The sequence below is a fragment of the Monopterus albus genome, unplaced genomic scaffold (genome assembly GCF_001952655.1).
Source record: "Monopterus albus unplaced genomic scaffold, M_albus_1.0 scaffold455.1, whole genome shotgun sequence".
NCBI classification, from domain to species: Eukaryota; Metazoa; Chordata; class Actinopteri; order Synbranchiformes; family Synbranchidae; genus Monopterus; species Monopterus albus.
Window position 1 is genome coordinate 239,521 of NW_018128335.1, and position 21,935 is coordinate 261,455.

General features: G+C 42.0%; 2 protein-coding genes across 2 annotated transcripts; both read left to right on the forward strand.

Moving 5' to 3' along the window:
- The first annotated feature begins 393 nt into the window (after positions 1-393).
- On the forward strand, positions 394-13,820 carry gpr108 (G protein-coupled receptor 108). Its single transcript, XM_020587382.1, has 18 exons — positions 394-950; positions 2,124-2,243; positions 3,200-3,250; positions 3,403-3,494; positions 3,593-3,663; positions 3,803-3,996; positions 4,076-4,138; positions 4,229-4,330; positions 4,412-4,545; positions 5,507-5,582; positions 5,727-5,800; positions 5,884-6,001; positions 6,090-6,220; positions 7,381-7,424; positions 7,516-7,565; positions 8,012-8,095; positions 8,734-8,855; positions 12,285-13,820. The coding sequence occupies exons 1-18, from the start codon at positions 855-857 to the stop codon at positions 12,370-12,372; spliced, it is 1,710 nt and encodes a 569-aa protein (XP_020443038.1). The 5' UTR covers positions 394-854; the 3' UTR covers positions 12,373-13,820.
- A 1,263-nt stretch (positions 13,821-15,083) lies between these two features.
- Positions 15,084-21,591, forward strand: soul5l (heme-binding protein soul5, like). The gene is made up of 7 exons (XM_020587376.1): positions 15,084-15,270; positions 16,520-16,579; positions 17,323-17,404; positions 17,494-17,614; positions 17,709-17,848; positions 19,019-19,182; positions 19,730-21,591. Coding segments are annotated over exons 1-7 (1,029 nt in total). The 5' UTR covers positions 15,084-15,268; the 3' UTR covers positions 20,190-21,591.
- Positions 21,592-21,935: the final 344 nt, after the last annotated feature.

The following is a 21,935-nucleotide window of genomic DNA, read 5'->3' on the forward strand; positions in this document are numbered from 1 at the left end:
TGGTGAGAGTTGGCGTTTTCCACAACCTGGTAAACCAAAAGTTAATCCCATTAATAGTGTATAACTAATCTATAAAGCATTAGTAGGCCTAATTGATTTACTAACTAATAAAGCCATTAATTACAGCTTATTAAATCTATTATAAATGGTTCCTTATTGGAATGTGGTATTGAATATTTAAGTTATAAAAATATATTGTTAGTATGTTTCTTTCGTGATAATTAAACATCAGTGTAATGCAACAACATAAATGTTCCACGTGTTAAACATAATTGTACACCTGGCAACCCGGACATGCTTCCGACGTGGACAGTCACGTGAACGCGCACCATGTGACCAAATCTGGGGCAACTAGTACAAGGTGTAGTCAGCACTTTGGAGGTGAGAAACTAGATACGTGACAGATAAATAGCGCACGACTTTGGACTGTTCATGTAGAGAGTTTTTATCTCTCGATTTGTTTTCTACGTTGGTAGCTTTAGACGCGCAGTATCACCTTCTGAATCATATCTCTGGCAGTGTAACGGAAGTAGGCCCACAGCTGGTGACGTTGTTGTCTCTACCTTGGTCGATGTTTAGTTCTTCATTCAAGACTAGGAAGCGAGATCATACAAGCTAGCTGTTACTTTACGCGATGAAAGCACGAAAGAATCGGACAACATAACATATTGTTATTATTAAGTAATAATTGAAGGGTCGATACCTTAAAATCCAAGATTACGATCACTGTAATTCGCCTGGTTTACTGTTAGCACTGCTAGCTAGCCCGTTCTTTAATCGTTTGGCAGGATTGTCGCTCGCTAACATTAACGTTAGCAGTGGGCTGCCGTTAGCAGGTTGATTACTGCCTGGTGATGGCTGTGGCGCACAGAGGTCGTTATGTTGCTGGATGTTTACTCATATATCTTCTGGTTGGATGCACAGCAAGGATACATAAGCTCACCCTGAAGGTAAGGCGATTATGTTCAACTAGAGTGATGCTAACTAGATGAGCTAACGCAGAGTGTTATGCTGGCTGGAATCATCCATGTAGCATCTTATTAGCTAACAGTTAGCTAAGCAGTGATCTTAGTGATAGGCGATTAACCGCACACGGTGTTGTGTTGTTTTGTCAGATAAAACTTCGTTTAGGGAAAAGTAATACATAAACGCAACATATGATGATGTTATAAGTTTATTTTCTTGTGGAGTATAGCTGAAAATGAATGATGCCATTTAATCTTAAAACCCATTGTTGACAAACATCTTTTTTTCCACACATGAGAGGACTTCCTGCTTTTCTTTGTCGTATATCATTGCAAACCAGATATATCTGGGTAGTGACCGAGCAAGACATCAGAAGATGTCACGTTTTGCCTCAGCGAAGTCGCCGTGGGTTCGATGGCAGAATAAATATCAGATTAGCTAAGTGATGATGAAATTACTTGCAGTCATAAAATAAAGGCTTCAGAGAGCCTTGGGTTTAACAAGTAAGAACACTGTTAACCAAGGCTGAAGATATATTCAATTAGCAGTTTAGTGGTGACATGACATCAAAAACGAACTAAAACTAACTAAAACTAATGGTGATGATAATTGTGGAAGATGTAGTTTTTGCTTCTGTTAAATTTTAATAATCCCTTTACTAGTTATATGGACCAGTGTTTTGTCCACCCCATTTACTGTACATCAGTGAGGCCTGGCTAAATAACTAAATACCTCTTTGTATACATCTGAGATATGCTGATTGGTTTTTATGATGTTTGCATATCAGAAATCCTTTATGTAAATATTTAATAACTCTACACACACCAAAGCCTTAAAGAGTCTGAGTATAGCCTGTTTCGCTGAACCTTTTTGTTTAACATTTATCCCCAAAATTCTGTGTTTTTCTGTCAATATGGGGTGCTGTGTGTACATTAATGAGGAAAAAAATGAACTTAAATGATTTTAGCATATGGCTGCAATATAACAAAGAGTGAAAAATTTAAGGGGGTCTGAATACTTTCCGTACCCACTGTATATATTTTTGCGATTACATAGTTTTGCAATAAAATAATTCTGCTTTTGAATTTGATCTATGACTGTTATCTGCCTGAACACAAGGGTTTAGATTTAACATTTGTATTTGTTCTTTTTTCCAGAATGAAACTCGGACTGCTGTCGACCTCAACAACTTTGGTTTCTACGCTAACGGGACCCTGGATGTCAAGTTGGTTTCTCTGCACATCTCAAGTCAGCTGGTGAACTACAGCAACTACCCTGTAAGAAGTATTTGTGTGTTTTTCTGGTTTCAGCATCGTAAATGTGAAGAGCTGCTGCTTTTCTTTGTCATATGATTTTATTGGAAATGTTTTGAACTGCAGGTCGAAAAAAAAATTTAAAGAGGTCGCCTTGGAGTTTTATAAATTATAAACTGCATTTAAAAATATTTGTATGGACTAAATGGTTACTTGAATAATCAGAATTTTAAACTTGAGAACCTTTTCAGTCAAATTAATTTAAAACAATCTAAAAACTTTGGACAAATGAATGCCTTTTCCTAAATATGGAGACTTGCTGTACAAATAAACATCTTGTATCTAGCTTTCCTGGTTTAAACATCATTATGGAGCTCTCTCTCTCATACACATGCTGTCTCTGTACCTCTCCCTATGCCACAGACATACTGTTCCCACTCTGTCACTCCCTCACTCTTACCTGCGACTTCTCAGCAACGGTTTTTGGTGCAGTTTCAGTCACATTTCCTTTCCAGTCTTCTCTCCCATCCACTGCCGCTGTTCCTCTGACTCAGACTATCAGCGTCACTGTGGCTAAAGTTATTTAACTTAGGTCCACCGTTTAGTCCTCGTTCTCGTGATTTAGACTTTCAGTTTCACACAAATATGCTAAACATTAGAAATTGCATTTGCGTGGTTCTCACTGAGAAGCTATTTATCCTTTTCTTTGTTTGTTTTTGTTGACGGTTATCCAGCTTTCTAGCTGAGGCTCAGCTGTTGCTCTCATTACATACAGTTTAATACTGGTGCACTGATTTAAAATGGCTTGATGTCCAGTTACTAAAAGTTAATCTATAACTTCCAACCAATCAGAATCCAGAATTTTCAGTGGCCATGGTCTTAGTTATGTGGAATAAAGTAGCCTGTTAGGAATGGGCTATGAAGTAATCTGTTCTGTATACTGTGAATCATACTGGCCACTTCTTTATCACTGTCTTTAGGTTGGGTTCAGCCTCTCCAAGTCACGTGTGAATGGACTCTTGTCTTACACAGTAAGTAATCCAATCCTAAATATCTCTCAATATTACACATGGTTATTTTCTGAGATACCGATAATCAGATTATTGATATTATAGAGTGGGTTTATAGGAGAGATGTGGGGCAGGTTGTTCAAATGTGTTTGACTCATTTTTTTTCTGTTCAGGCCGAGGAGCCAGAGACCTGCCCCCTCACTCTGACAAAGTCAGAAAACAACGAGCCTCTTATTCTTTTTATTATCGATATCAACACCCTCAGGTGTGTGTTTCAACAGTAGATTAGGAAGTGTGTATTACTGTGCTCTGACAGTCTAATGTGAAGGTCGACTGTGTGATGTGTGTGGTGTTTTTGTGTAGTGTGAATGTGAAAGTTATAGGTGAGCAGGACAACCACCTGTTTGCAAAGGCAAAGGCTGAAGCACCCAAAGGTCAGTACTGATCACACTTCACACCTCTTCCAAAGTGACTCTGCGTTTTACTTACCTCTGCAGTCACATTTAAGCACTGCATTGAATGCAAGTGATTTTATACCAGCTCTACTTTGAATGTTGAATGTCTGTCCTGTAGGTCAGAGGAAAACCAGGCAGGCTCCTGGTGAATCCACCGTTAAGTCAGATGAGAATAAAACGTCAGACAAAGGGGACAAAAAGCCAGAGAAGCCAGAAGATAAAAAGAATGAGGATGACAAGTCTGTGGATCAGACGAAAGATCAGACGGAAGAAAAGACCGTAGCAAAGAAAGTCGAGGAAACTGAATTCAATGTAGGAGGTGTTTCTGTGTCTGTTTTGTGTCTGTGAGATCTATTCATGGTCTCACTTTCTAATCTCTGTTTGCTTTTAGCTGGAGACGACCAAACACCTGACTTTAGCTTTGGACAAAGTTAATGGCTCATACAACTTTAGTGTAAGTGTGTTTTTCTTAGCCATTATATGTGATGTGAAGCAGTGTTTCATTTGTTTTACCGCTGTGTGAATTTCTGTTCCTCCTCCACAGTTCCATGTGGTGGTTGGCCCGCGGGCAGAGGGTCTGTATAGCCTCAGGTTCTACTACTGTAAGAACAAGTTACCTGGAAACAGAGTGCCCTACTCCTTCACTGTAAGTTGAGTGTAACTATAGTGATACTGTGTGTGCATGCTCAGGTCTGTACATGTGTTAACCTGAACATATGCTCCACAGGTGGAAGTGACAGAGGAGAATCCAGGCGGCTATCTCTCTGCAGCGGAAATTCCTCTGTCTCGCCTTTACATTTGCATGGCTGGAGTCTTCTTCACTGCTGCCATGGTCTGGGTCTACATGCTCATGAAGCACAGGTACATGTGCATAGTGACATGACTGCTTGCTGAGTTGTGTTGCTCAATCTAACAGCTTCCTTATTTAAAGCTGCCAGATCACTGTGGAAAGAGTTTCTGCATATCTTGTTGTTGCAGAGCCATAATAACAAGATTACTAGAGTCATGCTAGTAGATTTATTGGGCTGAACTTAGGCAGAGTGTTGCTTTGAATCAAATGTTATTTAGCTGTTCTAGGCCTGGATCTTGAGGGGGTTCTTGTCATGTCCTCAACAGAACAGACCTGTGCCCCAGCCGCACACACACTCTAGACAAAGTTTCCTTCTAACATCTTACTAATTATTGAACATAGAAGTCAGAGACAAACGCATCAGAAAGTGAGTTTTTCAGGTGCCCTTATCTAGGTGCCCTGATGGACTGGCTTCATTCTCTTTCCTGTTCCTGCGGTAATTGGATTCACTTCCTGTTTGCTGTGCTAACACCATGTTGTGCTTGCTACCAGATTGTTTACGGATCAGGCTCACTAATTTCTAGGGATTATCTGAACATCATCTGATTTTTGTGTCACAACATACGCCTGCACTGCTTAAGCACCTGCGTTAGAGAATTTCTTGTCAATTTCCAAATTTAACTTTCTACTGTCGGTCAGATAGCTTAGAAACTAGCTAAGCTAGTAGTTTAGTTGAGAGCAATGGCTTCCCCCTCTTTCTCTCCTTTCTCTTGCTCAGAGTGTCGTATGTTCAGTTATGCATTGAAGTATACACGGGCAACTTGACTGTGGTGCACAGAGAGGTAGTTAAGGAATGAAGAAAGTTCAAAATAATTGTGCATACACCTAAAACCACAAGGATTAAATAAATCTGGTCCTGATTTATTTGCATGCTAACATTTGAGTATAACAGAATTCTGAATACTTGGCCCTAAATCAAAGAATCAGACAGATATATTTTGACATTATCTTTTCCTGCTCATTTATTTGCAGGTACAGTGTGTTTAAGATCCACTGGCTGATGGCTGCACTGGCCTTCACAAAGGCCACGTCATTGGTTTTCCATAGTGTAAGTGCACCATCGCCACAGAGCTGGTCTGTAATATTTGTCTTTTGTTGTGGTATCTCAGTGATGTCTGATTATTCTGTCTCACCTGCTTATCACGGTCCACCTGGATTCTTTGTTTATGAAACCTCTGTTTTTCTGTCTCAGATCAACTATCACTTCATCAACACTGAGGGGCATCCTATTGAAGCCTGGGCTGTCATGTATTATATCACACACCTGTAAGTCTGTCTTCTCCAGGATTTGAGGTTTAATCTGTTTTGTGTTTAATGTTTGCATAGATGTCTATTGATGTGCTTTCCAGGCTCAAGGGGGCTCTGCTGTTCATCACACTGGCACTGATTGGCACCGGCTGGGCTTTTGTTAAGTACATCCTGTCTGATAAGGAGAAGAAGATCTTTATGATTGTCATCCCTCTGCAGGTGTGTGTGCATAAGAAACAGCAGCTGGGTGTGATTATTTGCACTCAATGAATTTTCTTTATGAGCCATTCACATGTCCATTGTCCAGGTCCTGGCTAATGTGGCCTATATCATCATCGAATCGACAGAGGAGGGCTCCAGTGAATACTATGTGTGGAAGGAGATCCTCTTCCTGGTCGACCTTATCTGCTGCGGAGCTATTCTTTTCCCTGTTGTCTGGTCAGTGTGTGCATATGTGTGGAGAGGCCATATACTTTGTGTTTGCTACAACGGCTACAATTAGCTTTGACAAGTGTAATGCTTACGTTAGTGTAAGCAGCTGACTGTTTCCACGAAGCTACCTGAGATGAGCTGTATGGCAAAATGGAACACCGTAGGTGCTGCATGTTGCAGAAGTCCTCCGTTTGCAATGCATTTTGCAGGAAAAAAATCATCTTACTGACTGACACCATTAGGAAAGTGGTCTGTCTATATGTAAATGCATTCAGTTTGCAGCTATGGAAAACAAAGATATGCAGAAAGTCTTCACAACTGAGAAACTCAGACCAAATAATATTTGCCATTTTTTGTAGAACAAACTTACTTAAATGATTTAGATGGACCTGGCACCACATTTACATCTATTCATTGTCTATACTGCTTAGGGTGAATAGGGTTGCGGGGAGGCTGGAGCCAGTCCCAACCGACATTGGGCAAAAGGTGGGGTACAGGTCGACAGTGTATCAAAGGGCTGACATGTAGACAAACAACCACACGGTCGCCAATCAACCTAAGCTGCATGTCTGTGGACTGTGGGAGGAAGCCGGAGAACCCACGCAGTCACAGGGAGAACACGCAAACTCCAAACAGAAAGGCACCCGGTTAGCTGGTGCTTGAACCCGGAGACTTCTTACTGTGAGGCTACAGCACTAACCACTGCACTACCATGCCGCCCCATCTCAAATATGATGTCACACTTGCTACAGATTGACCGCGTTTAAGACTGCAGCAACCCACAGTCAGTGTACTGTATTTAGCATCAATTTTGCTCGCCATTATAATTTGCACGTGCAAATGCATCGTCTTGTCTTATTTATTTGTCACTACAAACACACAATAAATAATGTTTTGCCTCTGAGCTGCTCCCTTAATGTGGGAAAAGGCACCAGTCAGTGAGGACATCAAACACACAATAAATAATGTTTTGCCTTCTGAGTTCCTCCCTTATTGCGGGAAAACGCACCTGTCATTGAGGACGTTTTCCATTCGGGGACGTCCTCTCCCATCGCCGAGATGCCAGGTCCATTGCCAAGTGATATTCCGAGACCTCATCACTTACAAATTAGGTACTGCTAATCTGTTAATGTATTTGTCACTATCAAATATAACTGTCTTTATAGGTCCATCCGTCACCTTCAAGAGGCTTCAGGCACCGATGGCAAAGGTGAGAATGCTCATCAATTAAAGCCAATATGATTTTATGAGTTGTAGCAGCTGAAATTTATCTTATTAAATTTAGTCCATGTCTCTTTTAGCTGCTATGAATTTGGAGAAGCTCAAGCTCTTCAGGCATTATTACGTGATGGTAAGATGGCGTCCATCTTAGCAGTGTTTTTTTCTAGCCTCCATTCACCGGAGTGCCACTGAAATTTAAACTGATTGTTTAATCTCCTCACATTACAGATGTGTAATACTGACGTTGCTGGTAGTGTTGCAGATATTTCTTGGATTTTTTTTTTTTTAATTAGACGTTTTTATTATTGGGTGTCAAGGATTAATCATAGAACTGTAAAATGACTGAGTCATAGATTTTGGCAGGGCCATCTCAGGCTTCTCATTCAGCAGAGTCACTGCTGCAGAGCAACAACCACACACACTGTTGGACCTTTTTGGTAGTGTATATCACTATGCTTTGTTACAGCTCCTGTTTTACTAATATAATAAGGGGAATATTTTTTTTAGATTAACTGCCTTAGTTTAAACAACTGCCAACTTTCTGCTATTTATAAAAGTCTGTTTTCTTCTTTTTAGATTGTTTGTTACATCTACTTCACGAGAATCATAGCCATTCTGCTCAAGGTCACTATGCCTTTCCAGTGGCAGTGGTGCTATGAGGTGAGACAGCAGTCGGACTTTTATCACTTTAGAGAGCACTTGTTGTAAAGAAAACCTGTACCTTACTCTGACTTCACAATGACTGAGCAGGGTTTACTTCTGTGTATACCAGTGTGATGTTTGCGATCACATTACACCCTTAATTGAGTAGGAAATGGTCAAGAACACCGCTTTCCCCCCAGAGGGTTGATAAGATATTCACATCACTGGATGGAGGAAATGTTGTAGGGTATGCTCAGTAAATCATGTGACTTTTTGTGTATCCTATCAACTTCAAGAATAAGTAAGAGCACAGGGACAAGGGTTTATGTTTCAATGCTTTGATGCCAGTAATATGAAGCTTTTATCATCTGTGGGCACAGGCCCTACCTCCCTCCTTCCTTTCTCCTGGTTCCCTCTGCAAAGCATTAGGGGCATGACACAGAAAAAACAGTGCAGAGGGAAAAAAAACTGACAAAGTGGGAAGAAATTTGTTGATTTAACCAGAAATGTGCAGGTAGCTATAAGCTGTTGGATAGAAGTTCTTGGCACATGAGCAACAAGCAAAATGTGAGCTGTACTCTTCTTTATTATTACACATCTTTCTAATCATTCCCCCCTCTGTTATTAAATGCCCGCTCTTTCTTCTGTTTGTTCAGTTTCTGGTGGAGATGTCTACTCTGATCTTTTTTGTGCTGACGGGCTACAAGTTCAGACCAGCGTCCAATAACCCCTACCTCCAGCTTCCCCAAGACGAGGACGATGTAGAGATGGATGAAGTGTAAGTATACAAATCTGTATGACCTTCTCTTTAACCCTTGCTCAGTTTTTACTATCTCACCAAAAACAGTGGTTTCACTCCTACATTCAGACAGCGTGGAGCCTGGGGCAGCACTCAGAGCCTAACTCAGGTTTTCAGACAACTTTTTTTTGTGTGTTGGGGTGGGAGTGTTAAAATTATTCAAAGGAAATTGTAACTTAGATTTACATTTATTTAACACCAACTAACTAGCTTTCTTGGCTAACATAACTTAGCTAATTCAGTATGTGTTAGCTACCTTGAAAAAAAAATAGGCTACATTCTGATGTGGCTGTTGTTGCCATTCACAAGAATTACTCCCAACAAGGTTATAGCCAACTTCATGTATTCTTTGTGGAGGGTAGCCTTATCGATGGCTGTAGCTACCGTCCTGAGTTGACGGTACAGAGAAATAGTCAGCTGTTTTATTAGCTTGGCGATGCAGCCAGTCACACAAATGTTTGTCCAAACTGCCAAATGAGTGTATGCTTACACAGCTGAATGGATTGAAATAGAAGTGTATCTGTTTCAGTAAGTGAAAAGCATGGCTTCAGCACTTTGTGTAGACAAGCTGTTAGCTGGCCACACCTTGTTGTTGCCACACATTGAGTTTTAGTTCTGTCAACAGTGTTTTGAAAGTGTAAAATAAAAACAACAGGGACTTTATTGCTCAATCTTCATTCTCTTTTTCTCACGGAGTGAAAGTTTCAGATTCCTCCCCACTTGCACTGGGCTCATATCAGTTTATCATGGAGCGACATCGAGCTTAGCTGCGTTTATTTGAGTCATGTTTCAGCTGCTGGCATGTTCTGTTTGCACTGCATCTATGAATACACAAACACCAGTCTTATACTACAGAGAAAACGCCTGATTGCAACAGTAACTCAGGTTTCTATCCAAATGTAGTACAAGTTTTTACCAGGATTTCCAAAATATCAGCACAATAAAATACAAATGCATTTTCTTGTCCGTGCGCTACTGTTATGCAGCTGTTTGGAGTTGCTTCATTGAGATAATGCTGATTGTCAAGTGCCACTGCAGAAGAAGACGATGCAACAAGGTGCCATAACTAAGAGCGTCACTAAAGCCTAAAATGAAAATGCTTTCTAGCTATTGGGGGCAGTATGGCGGCACGCACAGACGCAGCAGCGTGTGGCTCTCTGTTATGGTGCTTGGTTGTGCTGTTGTGTTTGTGTAGTGAGTGCAGTGTGTGTTGAGAGGCTTTCGTACCGCCGTATGGACTTAATCATCAACGGCCTGTGTTGTCATATGGACATTACAAGCAGTTTCCAGCAGACTCACCACATACCGCAGTGTATTGCGCGACCCCCGGGGTCTCCCTGGATTGTTGTCGGGTCTGAGAGGCAACGTAGACGGTGTCAAGAACACGAGCAGAGGTGGGGGTGCCGATCAGGCCTGCTGGCCAGGCTGAGGAAACACACACACACACAGAAAAGCTCGCTACCCAGCCTCTTCCTCACAAACGCCAGGTCCATTGTCCACAAACTAGACGAACTGGAAGTACAGATAGCTGCAAACTCCCTGTTCGAGAAAGCTGTGTGATGATCATCACGGAAACCTGGCAACATCCGCTAGTTCTGGACACTTTGGGACAGATAGCTGGTCGCACCACGCACCTCTTCGTCAGGAATGCAGACTCCGGCAAGAAAAAGGGGTGGAGGTATTTGCTTGTACATTAACAACAACTGGGTGTACAAACACACACTGTTCTCCTGACAATGTCGGTTCTATGCAGACCGAGAGAGCTCACCTCACCATATCTTATCAAAATGTTAAGCTCTTTAAGGACATTATGGTGTGTATTCAGTTTTTTGTTTTTTTACTTTTATACTCTTTAAAATATTCAATTCAATTTTTTTTCAACATTTTTTTATAATGGAAGTCAGTGGGAGAATCTTCAAGACTTCCTCCTCATCAGCCTTAATAACTTCAGCATACTTTCAGCTAGAAAAACAATTCAGCCTTTTAAAAAAGTCAGGACAAGTTCGGCTTTTTGATATCTGTTGCAGTTTTTCAATTATTGCAGTTTAAGTTTTATGGTGATTTTGGACATTTCTCAGTCTCTGTTCATTTGAATGAAGAGTGGGTGAGGTGGCTCTCCTCAACCCTCACACTCAGTACCGGCGTTGAATGAAGAGTGGGTGAGGTGGCTCTTACTACTCCTCAACCCTCACACTCAGTACCGACTCCCCCCAGGGCTGTGTACTGAGCCCACTCCTATATGCTCTGTACACTCCAGTGAGCCCACTCCTATATGCTCTGTACACTTCACCGCTCCAGCAAGACAATCATTAAATTTGCTGGTGATACACCGTGGTTGGAGATGCAGAGGTTGTCGGAGTGGTGGTCCAGAAACAATCTGTCACTCAACACCCACAAAACAAAAGAGAAGCACAGAGTGAATCCAGCCCCACTTTACATCAACGGATACCTTGTGGAGAGGGTCTCCACCTTTAAGTTCCTGAGGACCTACATCTCAGAGGACCTTTCCTGGACAGCTAACACTCCAAGCGGTGGTTAAAGTCCAGGCAGTGGTTGCACTTCCTGAGGCTGCTCCAAAAAGTGGAGCTAAAGGAAAAGCTCCTGGTGGCCTCGTATCACTCTGCCATCGACAGTGTTGTAGCATACTGCATTAACTGTGTGGTATTCCAGCTGCACTGTATCTGACAGGAAAGCTCTGCAGAGGGTGTTGGACACGATACTCTGCCCTCCCTGGAGTACATCTCTCACTCCCAGTGCCTCAGCAGAGCTAGGAAAATCATACACGACTCCTCCCACCCTAGCCACTCATGGTTCACTTTATTGCCCTCTGATAGGTGGTAAAGGAGCATAAAAAGCAGAACAAATAGATTGCAAACAGCTTCTTCCCCGGGGCTATCAGAACTCTGAACTCACAGTACTGTTACATCATTAGTTATTTTATTGCTGCTATTTATTATTGATGTGTTTGACCTTTTTTTGACGGTGTGTTTGGAGTATCTGGTGCTTTGCTTGCACTTTAACTTGACCTGTGTACAGTTGTGGTTTTTATAATTTCATTGTACTGGTACAGTGACAATAAAGGGCATTCTGTTCCATGTATTCATTTGAGGAACGTTACACACCGGTCCACACGGATGTGATGTTTTCACCTGCTTCTGTTTTCCATCTGTTCACATCTGAGCTTGGGTGATGTATGTGAAATATAATTTATTCATCAGGAATTACTCACCAGGCCTGTCTTCTTTGTACTAATGTGTTTTGTGATATGTCAAAGTCGTTGTTGTATTTTTTTGCGTTTCCAGTTCAGTTTTTGAAAACACACCTAATGATTGGGCTGTTAAGGATGTTTATCTGTGACTAGTATCAGAGATCTAACTGTCACGCTTCTGTGTTTCTCCCTGTGTCCAGAGTGACCGAGTCAGGTGCACTGGAAGGCATTTCCAAAGTTAAGAAGACGTGCAACGGACGCGAGCGCCAGAAGGAGTCCACTTTGTGAGTGTGGAGCTGCATCTTTGAGAGGGACACAGTAAACATCTCCGGGCCAGCTGGTGCAAAGGGGGTGTATGTACATGGACTGAGGCTCCCACTCCCAGTGAACGCATTCCTTTGAAACTTAAGTGGTTGCAGTGGCCGTGCCCACTGTCTGGCTATGCAAAAAAGAAAAAAGACAAAAAAAAGTGGACTAACTTTGTTGGACACTCAGTCTTCGAAACACTCTACCCAGAAATTCCTAAAAGGTTTTGGGGGCCTGCCACATGAAAGGGTGATATGGAAAGGATGTTCATCTCTCATTCTCTCATTCTCTCTGTCACACTCCAAAGATAATTACCATTTTAGAGAAACTTCTTTCGGGTGTATTTATATCAGATATTGAAACGGTTCTTCTGCAAGCCTCTGTTGTACCTGTGTGATGTGAGTTTGTGTGTGTGTGTGAAAGTGGAAAAACAAGATTCGAACACCAAAGTTTTTCCCTTTGGAGACAATAGCCCCTACTCAGGTAAAAGGCTAATCAATATACATATATGTATATATATATATTTAAAATTTAGGCAACAAACCTAACGTTTAGTTTCTCTTTGCCACTGTTGGGGGCAGTAATGTCCCATTGGTTAACATATACTCCCACCACCATGTACAATATGCTACTCTTTCTTAGATACTTTATTTGGTTAGTATATTGAAATATATGGATGTCCATGGTTGTATATTTCAATATATTCTTGCATATATATAAATGTTTCAGTGTTACTGTTAATTTACTGCTTTAGTGGAGGTCGACTCCCACCTCTGTGAATTCAGCCCAGATGGTGACGTGGGGATCTCTTGATGAAGAAGAGGCTTTCAAGTCACCAGAGCAGTGGCCTTGCTTTTTTTTTTTTTTTTTTTGTCCCCCATTTTTGGCCATGCTGTGACAGTCCAGGCAGAGACATGATCTGGCTGATCCTTTTTGAATTCATCGCCGTTTGGTTTTACCTTTTTGCTCTTGATGTGAGGCTTAATTTTATTAATTATTGATGATTTAGCAGTTTATGAAAGCTTAGAAACATGCAGCTGGACATAGTAGGTGGCCATTTGTAAATAATCTAGAGAAGTTGAACTTTTGGTATCAAAGAAGACACAAATCCCTAAGATCTGCATGGAGGCTTTATAGACAGTGTTGCAGTAAAGACACCTTCTGTTTCAATGAGACGTTCTGATTCCTTTAAGAGACGGGGAAGAGTAAATGTGAGGAATCGATGAAAGACGACTGAGCTGTAACCACAGTTACTCCTGTACTGGGATGACAGAGCTGCACAGTGTTTACAGGCTGTTGATGTGTCAGGTGCCTGGGAAAACGGTTAAGATTCATTTAACCAGTTGGATGAAGAAGGATTTGTGCTTGTTACAGAGGGCTGTTTGGTGTCTCTGTGAGCTGTCACAATAAAGCTGGTGTTCTGGAAAGGTCTCGGATAGAGCTGTTCTTTGTGTGTGTGTGTGTGTGTGTGTGTGCGTGTGTGTGGGTGTGTGTGTGCGTGTCTTGAAACTGCTTTCTTTTCTTTTTTTGTTTAACAGCAACTTCCATTATTTAATTTAGCATTTCCATAAAGGAGAAAACAGTGCAGCAGAGGCCTCGCTGGTATGGCTCCTCCCTGCTTGCCTTCCATTAGACAGCTGTCTTCACTGGCAGAGCTGCACTCCCCATGTGGAATCAGATGATCATACAATCTGTTGAGTGCCCCAGTAAGAGAGAGTCTTTCTGTAATATCTTCATGTGCATCATGTGCCGCTATCGAACTCTTCCCTCCCTGTTCTACAGCTTTTCTTGCATGTATACTGCACGTTTTCCAGAGCTCACCTGGCACATTGTGTCACTTCTTATTCAAGAGACAAATGTCTGACTTATTTCTGTCTGAGAGCGTTTCGGCCTTTAGGTTCTGCACTGATTGTTCCTTTGTGCTTTTCGTGCGACTGCGTTGAACGGCCTTAAAGGAGCATTACAGTCTTTTTAAATGGTTCAGCCCATTTGTGGCAAATCACGTATGTGGTCATACTGTAACTGAGGCAGGGACAACTTTTTACTTAGTAACTGCTTTTGAAGTTTTTCTGCCAAACAGTTTTGGTTGTTTGACCTGGGTTTGGTCTCCTCTGTGATTTCAAGTGCACAGAGGTCAGCTGGAAAAAGCGCTTTCTTTTCAACTCTGACTTAAGTTAAATTTTTTCTTAGTGTATCTTTAACTTTCATTGTTTCATATTATTTAAGAATACTTTAATACCAAGTTTCCAGGGACTTTAATACACCAAATGTTCAATGTAGAGTAGAGCTGTAATACGATTTTGACAACAAACTGCTTCATAAGGCAAAAATAGCAAAAATTAAAGCAACTCTTTCTTAAAATCCTGTTATAGTACACTGAATAGATTTTAGGTTTGGGTTGATGGAACAAAACAAGACAACTGAAGATGTCCCTGCACTGGGGAAGCTTGTGATGGGCATGTTTCTTATTGGCTTATATACAGAACAAATGACACATCTAGGCTATTTTATTAATAATGATTCAAAAGTTTATTGGCTACCTGAAATAGAAACAATCCAAAAATACTTCGACATATCCTAAAATCTAGAACAATTATGACATTGTCAGCGATTCATTTCCTTCAGAAGGTAGAATAGAAACCCTGCTATGGGCTTTGGGTCCTCACCCTGTCGTGTTTGTACAGTTAGACAGATGCAGTCAGTGAACCCAGGTAGGCTACACGTCCACTGCTGGTGCCAGCTCAGCCCCGCCCTCCCGTGAGCTGCGTCCGACGCCGCTCCTCACCGCAGTCCGCTCGTCAGTGCAGCACACTGCGGTCTCCATCGCACTGCTCCTCCGTGCGCTCCCCTGCCAGGTGGAAACGACTCGACCGGGACAATGTGAGTATCAGCTCTTATATATTATATCTTAAATATCACACTGGTAGTTCTGAGCAGCCTCTCGTCCGATGTCAGCTGGGATAAGAAGGCTGCAGCCGCCCGCGCTGGGAGAAGAAGGCTGCGGCCGCCCGCCACCCTGTTCAGGAATAAGCGGGATGGATGGATGGATGGATGGATGGAGGGATGGAGGGAGGGAGGGCGAGTTTGGAGTATTTTTCCAGAAATGTTTGATCATAGCCGATACTTATTTTTAGCGACTTTTCTAAGGCACAGTGGACTGGAAAAGTTGATTATTGCACCATTATTGATCGGCTGCGCACCCATGGAAATCTGTCAATTGAATTCATAAACAGAATTACTGCCGCACATGAATTTCAAACTGTGGTGGTGCATTTTGAAACGTGTTGTCCATCTTGGTCTTCAGTCGGATGTTGGACAAACTTTAAATGTCAGAGGTTGTGATCGAGGGGATGTAACGCGCCTGTGCGCGCCTCCGTGACCTCAAGACGCCTTTGCTTTTCCAAAGACGGAGCCTGATGATGCAGCAGATCTCGCTCCCCTCTGCGTCGCTCTCGTGTCCATTTCATCTCTGCAGTGCAAACACAAAATGCACCACACTGACGCGCGGACTGGCACGCGCACAAATCCAAATTCATCTAATCGAGTCTTTTTGGATTTGAAGATTTCTTTCGCCTCGTTTGTCCAATAGTCTTCAGTAATTATCTTCTGACAAAGCAGTACGGGCCTATAATTTAAAAGAAATGTTTTTTTTTATCCTCCATTAGCTTGTGAACTTTAGAATAGAATAGACTTTATTGTCATTACACAATCATGTGCAACGAAATTAGTATGCTCTTGACCAAAACAGTGCAATAAAAACAAACAAAGATATAAAACAGTTACTAAACAGTAAAAACAAGGTGCAGTGTAAAGTGACAAGTACATTAACTTGAGCTTCTCGTGCTGATAAAATAGTATTGCTGCAAGCATTGTCTTAGCAACTGATGGCTTACAGCTGAACTGTTCTCCGTTGTCTTTACAGCTGAAGTCCCTGGGTTGGGGTGGGGGGGTTATCAGAATCCATATTTGTTTGCAGTTCTAATGGCGCAGGGGAAGAAGTGACACCCTTTCCGTCATATTCAACCTTTTTGCTAGAACCTGTGGTAGATAGTTGCCTCACTTCTCATGTCTGGATGTCTTTCCTCGGTGCTAAGTGAAGGTGTGTGTTGGTTTGTGTGTCCTTCCTCAGGGATTTCATCTCCGTCTTTGGGATTTTGGCCCTAGTGGTTTCTGCTGAGGGAAGTGTTGGGTAAGTTAATCGCTTCAGGTAGATGATGTACTTCCTGGCTAAAAGTACCTGGACACCTGAACATTACACCCATATGCAAATTAAACCTTTACTAATTCATTTGAAAGACACTTGTCCAAAGTAACTTCCACATAATTCCACACAGCTGGTTCAGCTCAGGTCTTCAGAAAAAGGCCCACTGGCTGTTCCAAGGTCAAGGCTAGCAAAGTCCCAGAGTAGCCAGAGCATCAGGAAACAGTTTTCTGTGGCATTTCTTGATTTTTTTTTTTTGCCATGCGTTGCCATGAAATTTGCTACAGAAATTCGGGCTCGCTAGTGGATGAGTTCTAACAGCTTCAGCGACCTTCTGACTCTTTCTTTCCTGCCACCAGCAGGCCAGACACGGTCTTTCCATGAGGTTGACATTTTTATGAAAGCAAAGTGTCGGGACAGCTATTGGATGGGTTGCAGTGGGTTCTTCCACACCAAGTCAGTTCTTTGTGGGTTTGTGCACATGGGCATTGTCGTGTTAAAACAGTAAAGGGCCTTCTCCAAACTGTCGAAACAGAGTTGGAAACACACTCTTGTCTAAAACGCCACTGTATTCTGTAGCATTAAGATTTCCCTTAATTTGAAATAATGAACTGAGCCCAAATAGTATAAAACTGGTGCAGACTCAAAGCTGCGACAAGGGTGTCCGCACACTTCTGGCCATATAGCATTGCTAGAAAATAAAGATGAATTCCCTTATCACTGTATTATAGGCCAAGTACCAACAGCAGTTTCTGCACAGAGTCAAAGGAGTGTCTTGAGTTTGAGCTGGTGTGCAAAACAGATGAATATGAGGTGAGTGAACAGCACACAAACACACACATTACATAGCTGTCAGGCTTTTATTTCTCACACAATCTTGCTCTTTGCCTGCGTGTGTTCAGGTGCGATATTACAGCCCCACTCGTTGGGTGTCAACAGACGCTGAAGCCTATCTCATGGGAGTGGGCGCAGCTTTGGCCTTCAGGAGACTTTTCCAATACATCACTGGAGACAACGAAGGGGGTGAGGACGGGACAGGAGAGGAAAATCAGCCTTGATGGAGTGTGTTTGTGGTGTTTGCTTTAATTCTGAATGTGTTTTTTTTTTTCATGGACAGGTGTCCAGATGGAGATGACTGCCCCTGTCCTAGTTAAGATCCCAGAGGAGAGCAAAATGTGGGCGCCGGTTATCTACACACTCAGCTTCCCATTGCCTGCAGCCTATCAGGACAAGCCGCCCGCGCCCACCAATGACAAGGTGAGCTGAGCCTCACGAGTAGCAAGGGATGTGGGCAAAAGAGCGCTGAGCTGCCCGAGCCAGTCATGAGGTCAAATGCTTTTATCCTCCCAGTATCACTGCGTTATCTGATTGTTGGTTATATGACCAACAGAGAGATGTGCAGTCGTTTGTGCTGTTCTCACTCAGCAAAACAGAAATATAAAGTGCTGCCTCATGATGGCGTCGGTGCTGCTGTCTCCTATCTGTTCTAATATTTCATTATCTACAGTCTGTACTGTACCATTCTGGGTCTGTTTTATTCATCTGAGATGGTGTAGAAATATCTACGAAAAGCACAAAAACTACAGAGATTATATATATTAATAATTAATTTTTATAGTTTTATATAGTTTATAGCTGTCCACATCTCCCATTGAATGGACTTTGTAACATTCCTTTAACATTTCATTTTATCAGTTCATCCATCCTTCTCGTGCAGTCGTGTTTCAGTACTGGGCCTCGGCGCCTGCGACTGACCACAGCGAAATAGGCCCCAGCTCACGTTATTTTGCCTTCATGGACTTTTACTAAGTTTTATTCTGTATATTTATTTACATTTATGTTCAAGTAATTTGTTTGCAGGTAATATGGAGAACCAAACATGCTTTAATTAATAAGATACATTTTTATTAAATTCATACAACTTCACCGTGAGCTCAGGATTTTGTTTTGTTACAAGAAATTTTTAATCCCATTATTATTTATTTTTTAATAAAAATGATCCCAGAAGAAGCTTCCTCCATTGTGTTTATACAGCTCTCACAGATAAACCCAAACACACACTGCTTCATTCAACCTATTTAAAGGTTATGTGATTTGACTGCTGGCAGTTCATCCTGTATACGGTGCAGTAATTTGCTCCTGCATTACGTTTCTTTAAGTTTGCTATAAGTTTTTAAAATGTCCTTTTACTCACATGATAAACAAAAACACCTTTTTTGCTACAGTGTGTTATAAAAACCCCAGTGTCACTAAATCACTATGCATGTATTTTGTCATTTTAACTGGTTGATTAATAGTTAATTTCTCTTCTTCTAAAATGTCGTTGACACATTTTGCACACGTACGTGTTTGCACGTCCAGTTTGTGCAGTATCTACTGTGATGCAGCTTGTTGTTTGCTGACGTTGCGTCTGTGTCTCTCTCACAGCTGTACTTCACTGAGATGCCAGCAATGAACGTGTATGTGAGGAGTTACGGAGGCTGGATGCTGTCGGTCACCTCCAGGCTCCACGCCCACCTGCTCACTAAAGAACTCGAGCGAGTCCGAGCTGCCTACAACCACAGCTACCACTATGGAGTCGGCTATGACAGGTATCACACGTGCACTCATACTTTCTAACTTTCTTCACTCTTTATTGGGGGTCACTCTACTATTTCATGCTGTTCTCTACTATGGTCGCCCAAGTTTTGTTCATGATATTTGGAAAACCCTTGTTTTTTTATTCTGTATAGTTTTCTACGACTTAGCTGCTAGGTGTTGCCATAACTTTTAAACACAACCAGGTTTAGGTGATAGGTGCACAAACAGCCTCTGAGCATTTTTCTAAAAGTATACAGCATTTCATTTGTAGGTGGTGCAACAGTACTGTGACACAGTTTGTCCTGGTACAGAGGCTAAATATTCCAGAGCAGTGTTTATTTCTTCCACGGTAACAGCTGCCGTCAGCCAGTTAACACGATGATCACTGTGAATTTTGATTTAAAAAAACAAACAAATGAGTTTTCTGTGATCAAGTTTAGAAGATTGCGTAGCCCACTCACCTATCACTGTGCCCTTCTTGTGTGTATCTTTCTCTCTCTTTCTCTGTGTGTGTGTGTGTGTGTGTGTGTGTGTGTGTGTGTGTGTGTGCGTGCACAGTCCCTTGAAGCTGCTGAACAGGCACAATGAATTGTGGTACGTGGCCATGGGGGAGCCAGTTTGCACAGATCCTCAGGAGCCGACCCCTCCACACACTCCCTGTCCGACTACACCTGACTCACCTCCAGACTCTTCAGCTGATTCTCTCCCTCACACGCTCTCTGATTCACCCTCACTCCCTCCCTCCAACCTGTCCTCATATACAACAGTCAACTCCTCTGATTCACCTGCTCTTCCCCCATCTCATGCTCCACCTACTCCATCTCACCAGCCTGCTGAAGCCGCATCCAGCCGCCCAACTACCTTCACCCACATCTTGGTGGGCCCACCATCCAACTCGTCTGATCCCGTCTCCCCGGAGCCCCAGTCTGATGCCGCCATGTGGAACAGCACAGCCCACAGCTCTGTGGATGCACAAGCCGACAGCAGCCCTGCGGCCGAGCCAGATGACGCTCATTAACCACCTTCACATTTCGTTTAAGCAGCCATTCCAGGTAGAATTAGAAAAGAAGCACCTGGGTGAATGTGCGTGGTGGATGGACCTGCTCTTTTCTTCCTCCTTATCTGCCTTTTCCTGGTTCACCCCCATCCTACGTTCTGTCACAGCTTTCTGCATCAGCAAACATGTGCCTGTACACTGCTGTTCTGAGACTAGCGTACAGCTTCATCACAGAATTAAGTAAGATATATGTATTAGGTAGAACCTGAGGTTATGGTTGATTCACCCTGCTAAAGCTAAAGGCAGAGCGAGACACTTTGAAACATTGATTTAACCCAAAACCTAACAACTGATACCGTAGGTCTTAAGTCAAAATCTGTGTGTGATTGATATATAAAATGTAAAGGGGCTGTATGTGCATATTCACTGGGATCTTTGGCGCAGGCTTGAACCTAAGTGCTAAGACTATATGGCTCTACAAAATAGTGTAGTTAAATTGATCAAATTATCACCTTTTTAACTCTAGTTCAAAACGTGTTTCTTAGTATTTTATATCTTTAATAATAATCTCTAATTATACTCAGAAATTTGGTCAGTTTATGTGATAGTTTGCTCTCCTGAATTTAATTTGGCAGCATTTATAAACTTTGATTATGAGACAAGACACATTTATAACAAACCGTATGCTGTGAACCAAAAATGGCTTATATTTTGAGTTTTTCTTGACTTTCCTGCTAAAATCTCAGCAAACTGCACTAAATATTATAATTTCAGTGTCACAAGTTGATGGTAAACCTAAGTGTAAAAAATTAATCGTGTACAAAGACCTTTTTTCCTCCCATTCTCACTGAGATCAAAATGTTTGAGGATCTAATCAATGTTCAAATTAACACAAACACACACTCTCTTTGCTCTGGTCCCCTAGAGTACCGTATACTTTTCCCCATGATAAAAACACCATCCATCAAAATGTTTAAACATGCTTCCCCTTAACTTCTCAAGTGCAGGTTAATTCATATTTCCCCCATGTTATGTTAGTTTTTGAACACTAGGGGCGCTGTAGACTAAACACACATAGGACAGGGGTTTGTTTTGACAGTGGTTACAGATGGTGGCAATAATGTGCCATAACTGATCAAATGCTACCAATAAAGAAGAAGAAAATACTTGGTTTGCTTAAATACTGCAAATCGATTCCTAGTCTTATAAGATGCGAACTGTTTTAAAGCCACAATGCAGTCTATTTTAAAAGCTAAGATTAAACCCTGACTCTGATCTAATTATGGTAAGACTGCCCCAGAGATCCCAAAGAATTACAGCAGGTCAAACCAATGCAGCGAGGGTTATATCAGTGAATGATGACATTCTCTCTGTGTCTGCATACTGTACATTATAAGGTGCAATAAAAATCCCATAAACTGTTGTTGTACTCGTGTTGTTAGTGGCTTTAGGTCATTTACTTTTGTAAAGTTGTCCAAGCAGGTCATTATGTGTAGGACTTGACAGTCCCTCACTTTGGTGTTATCTGGTGGTAGTATTAAGAACAACACTGTGGTGGACAGCTGTGCACACTCACCTTCACCTGCACACCGATCTGTGTACTCAACTTTAATCACTCTTGTAAAATGACCTTATTGACCACCTCAAATCTCCTTTCCAGTTCTTGGTTGGTGGCGTCCGGATCTGTGCCTGCTTCAGGTAGGCACTTTGTGCAAACAAGTTTATAAGGTTTAAAATTTTAAGCTTGTTGTGCTGCCCCCAAATGCC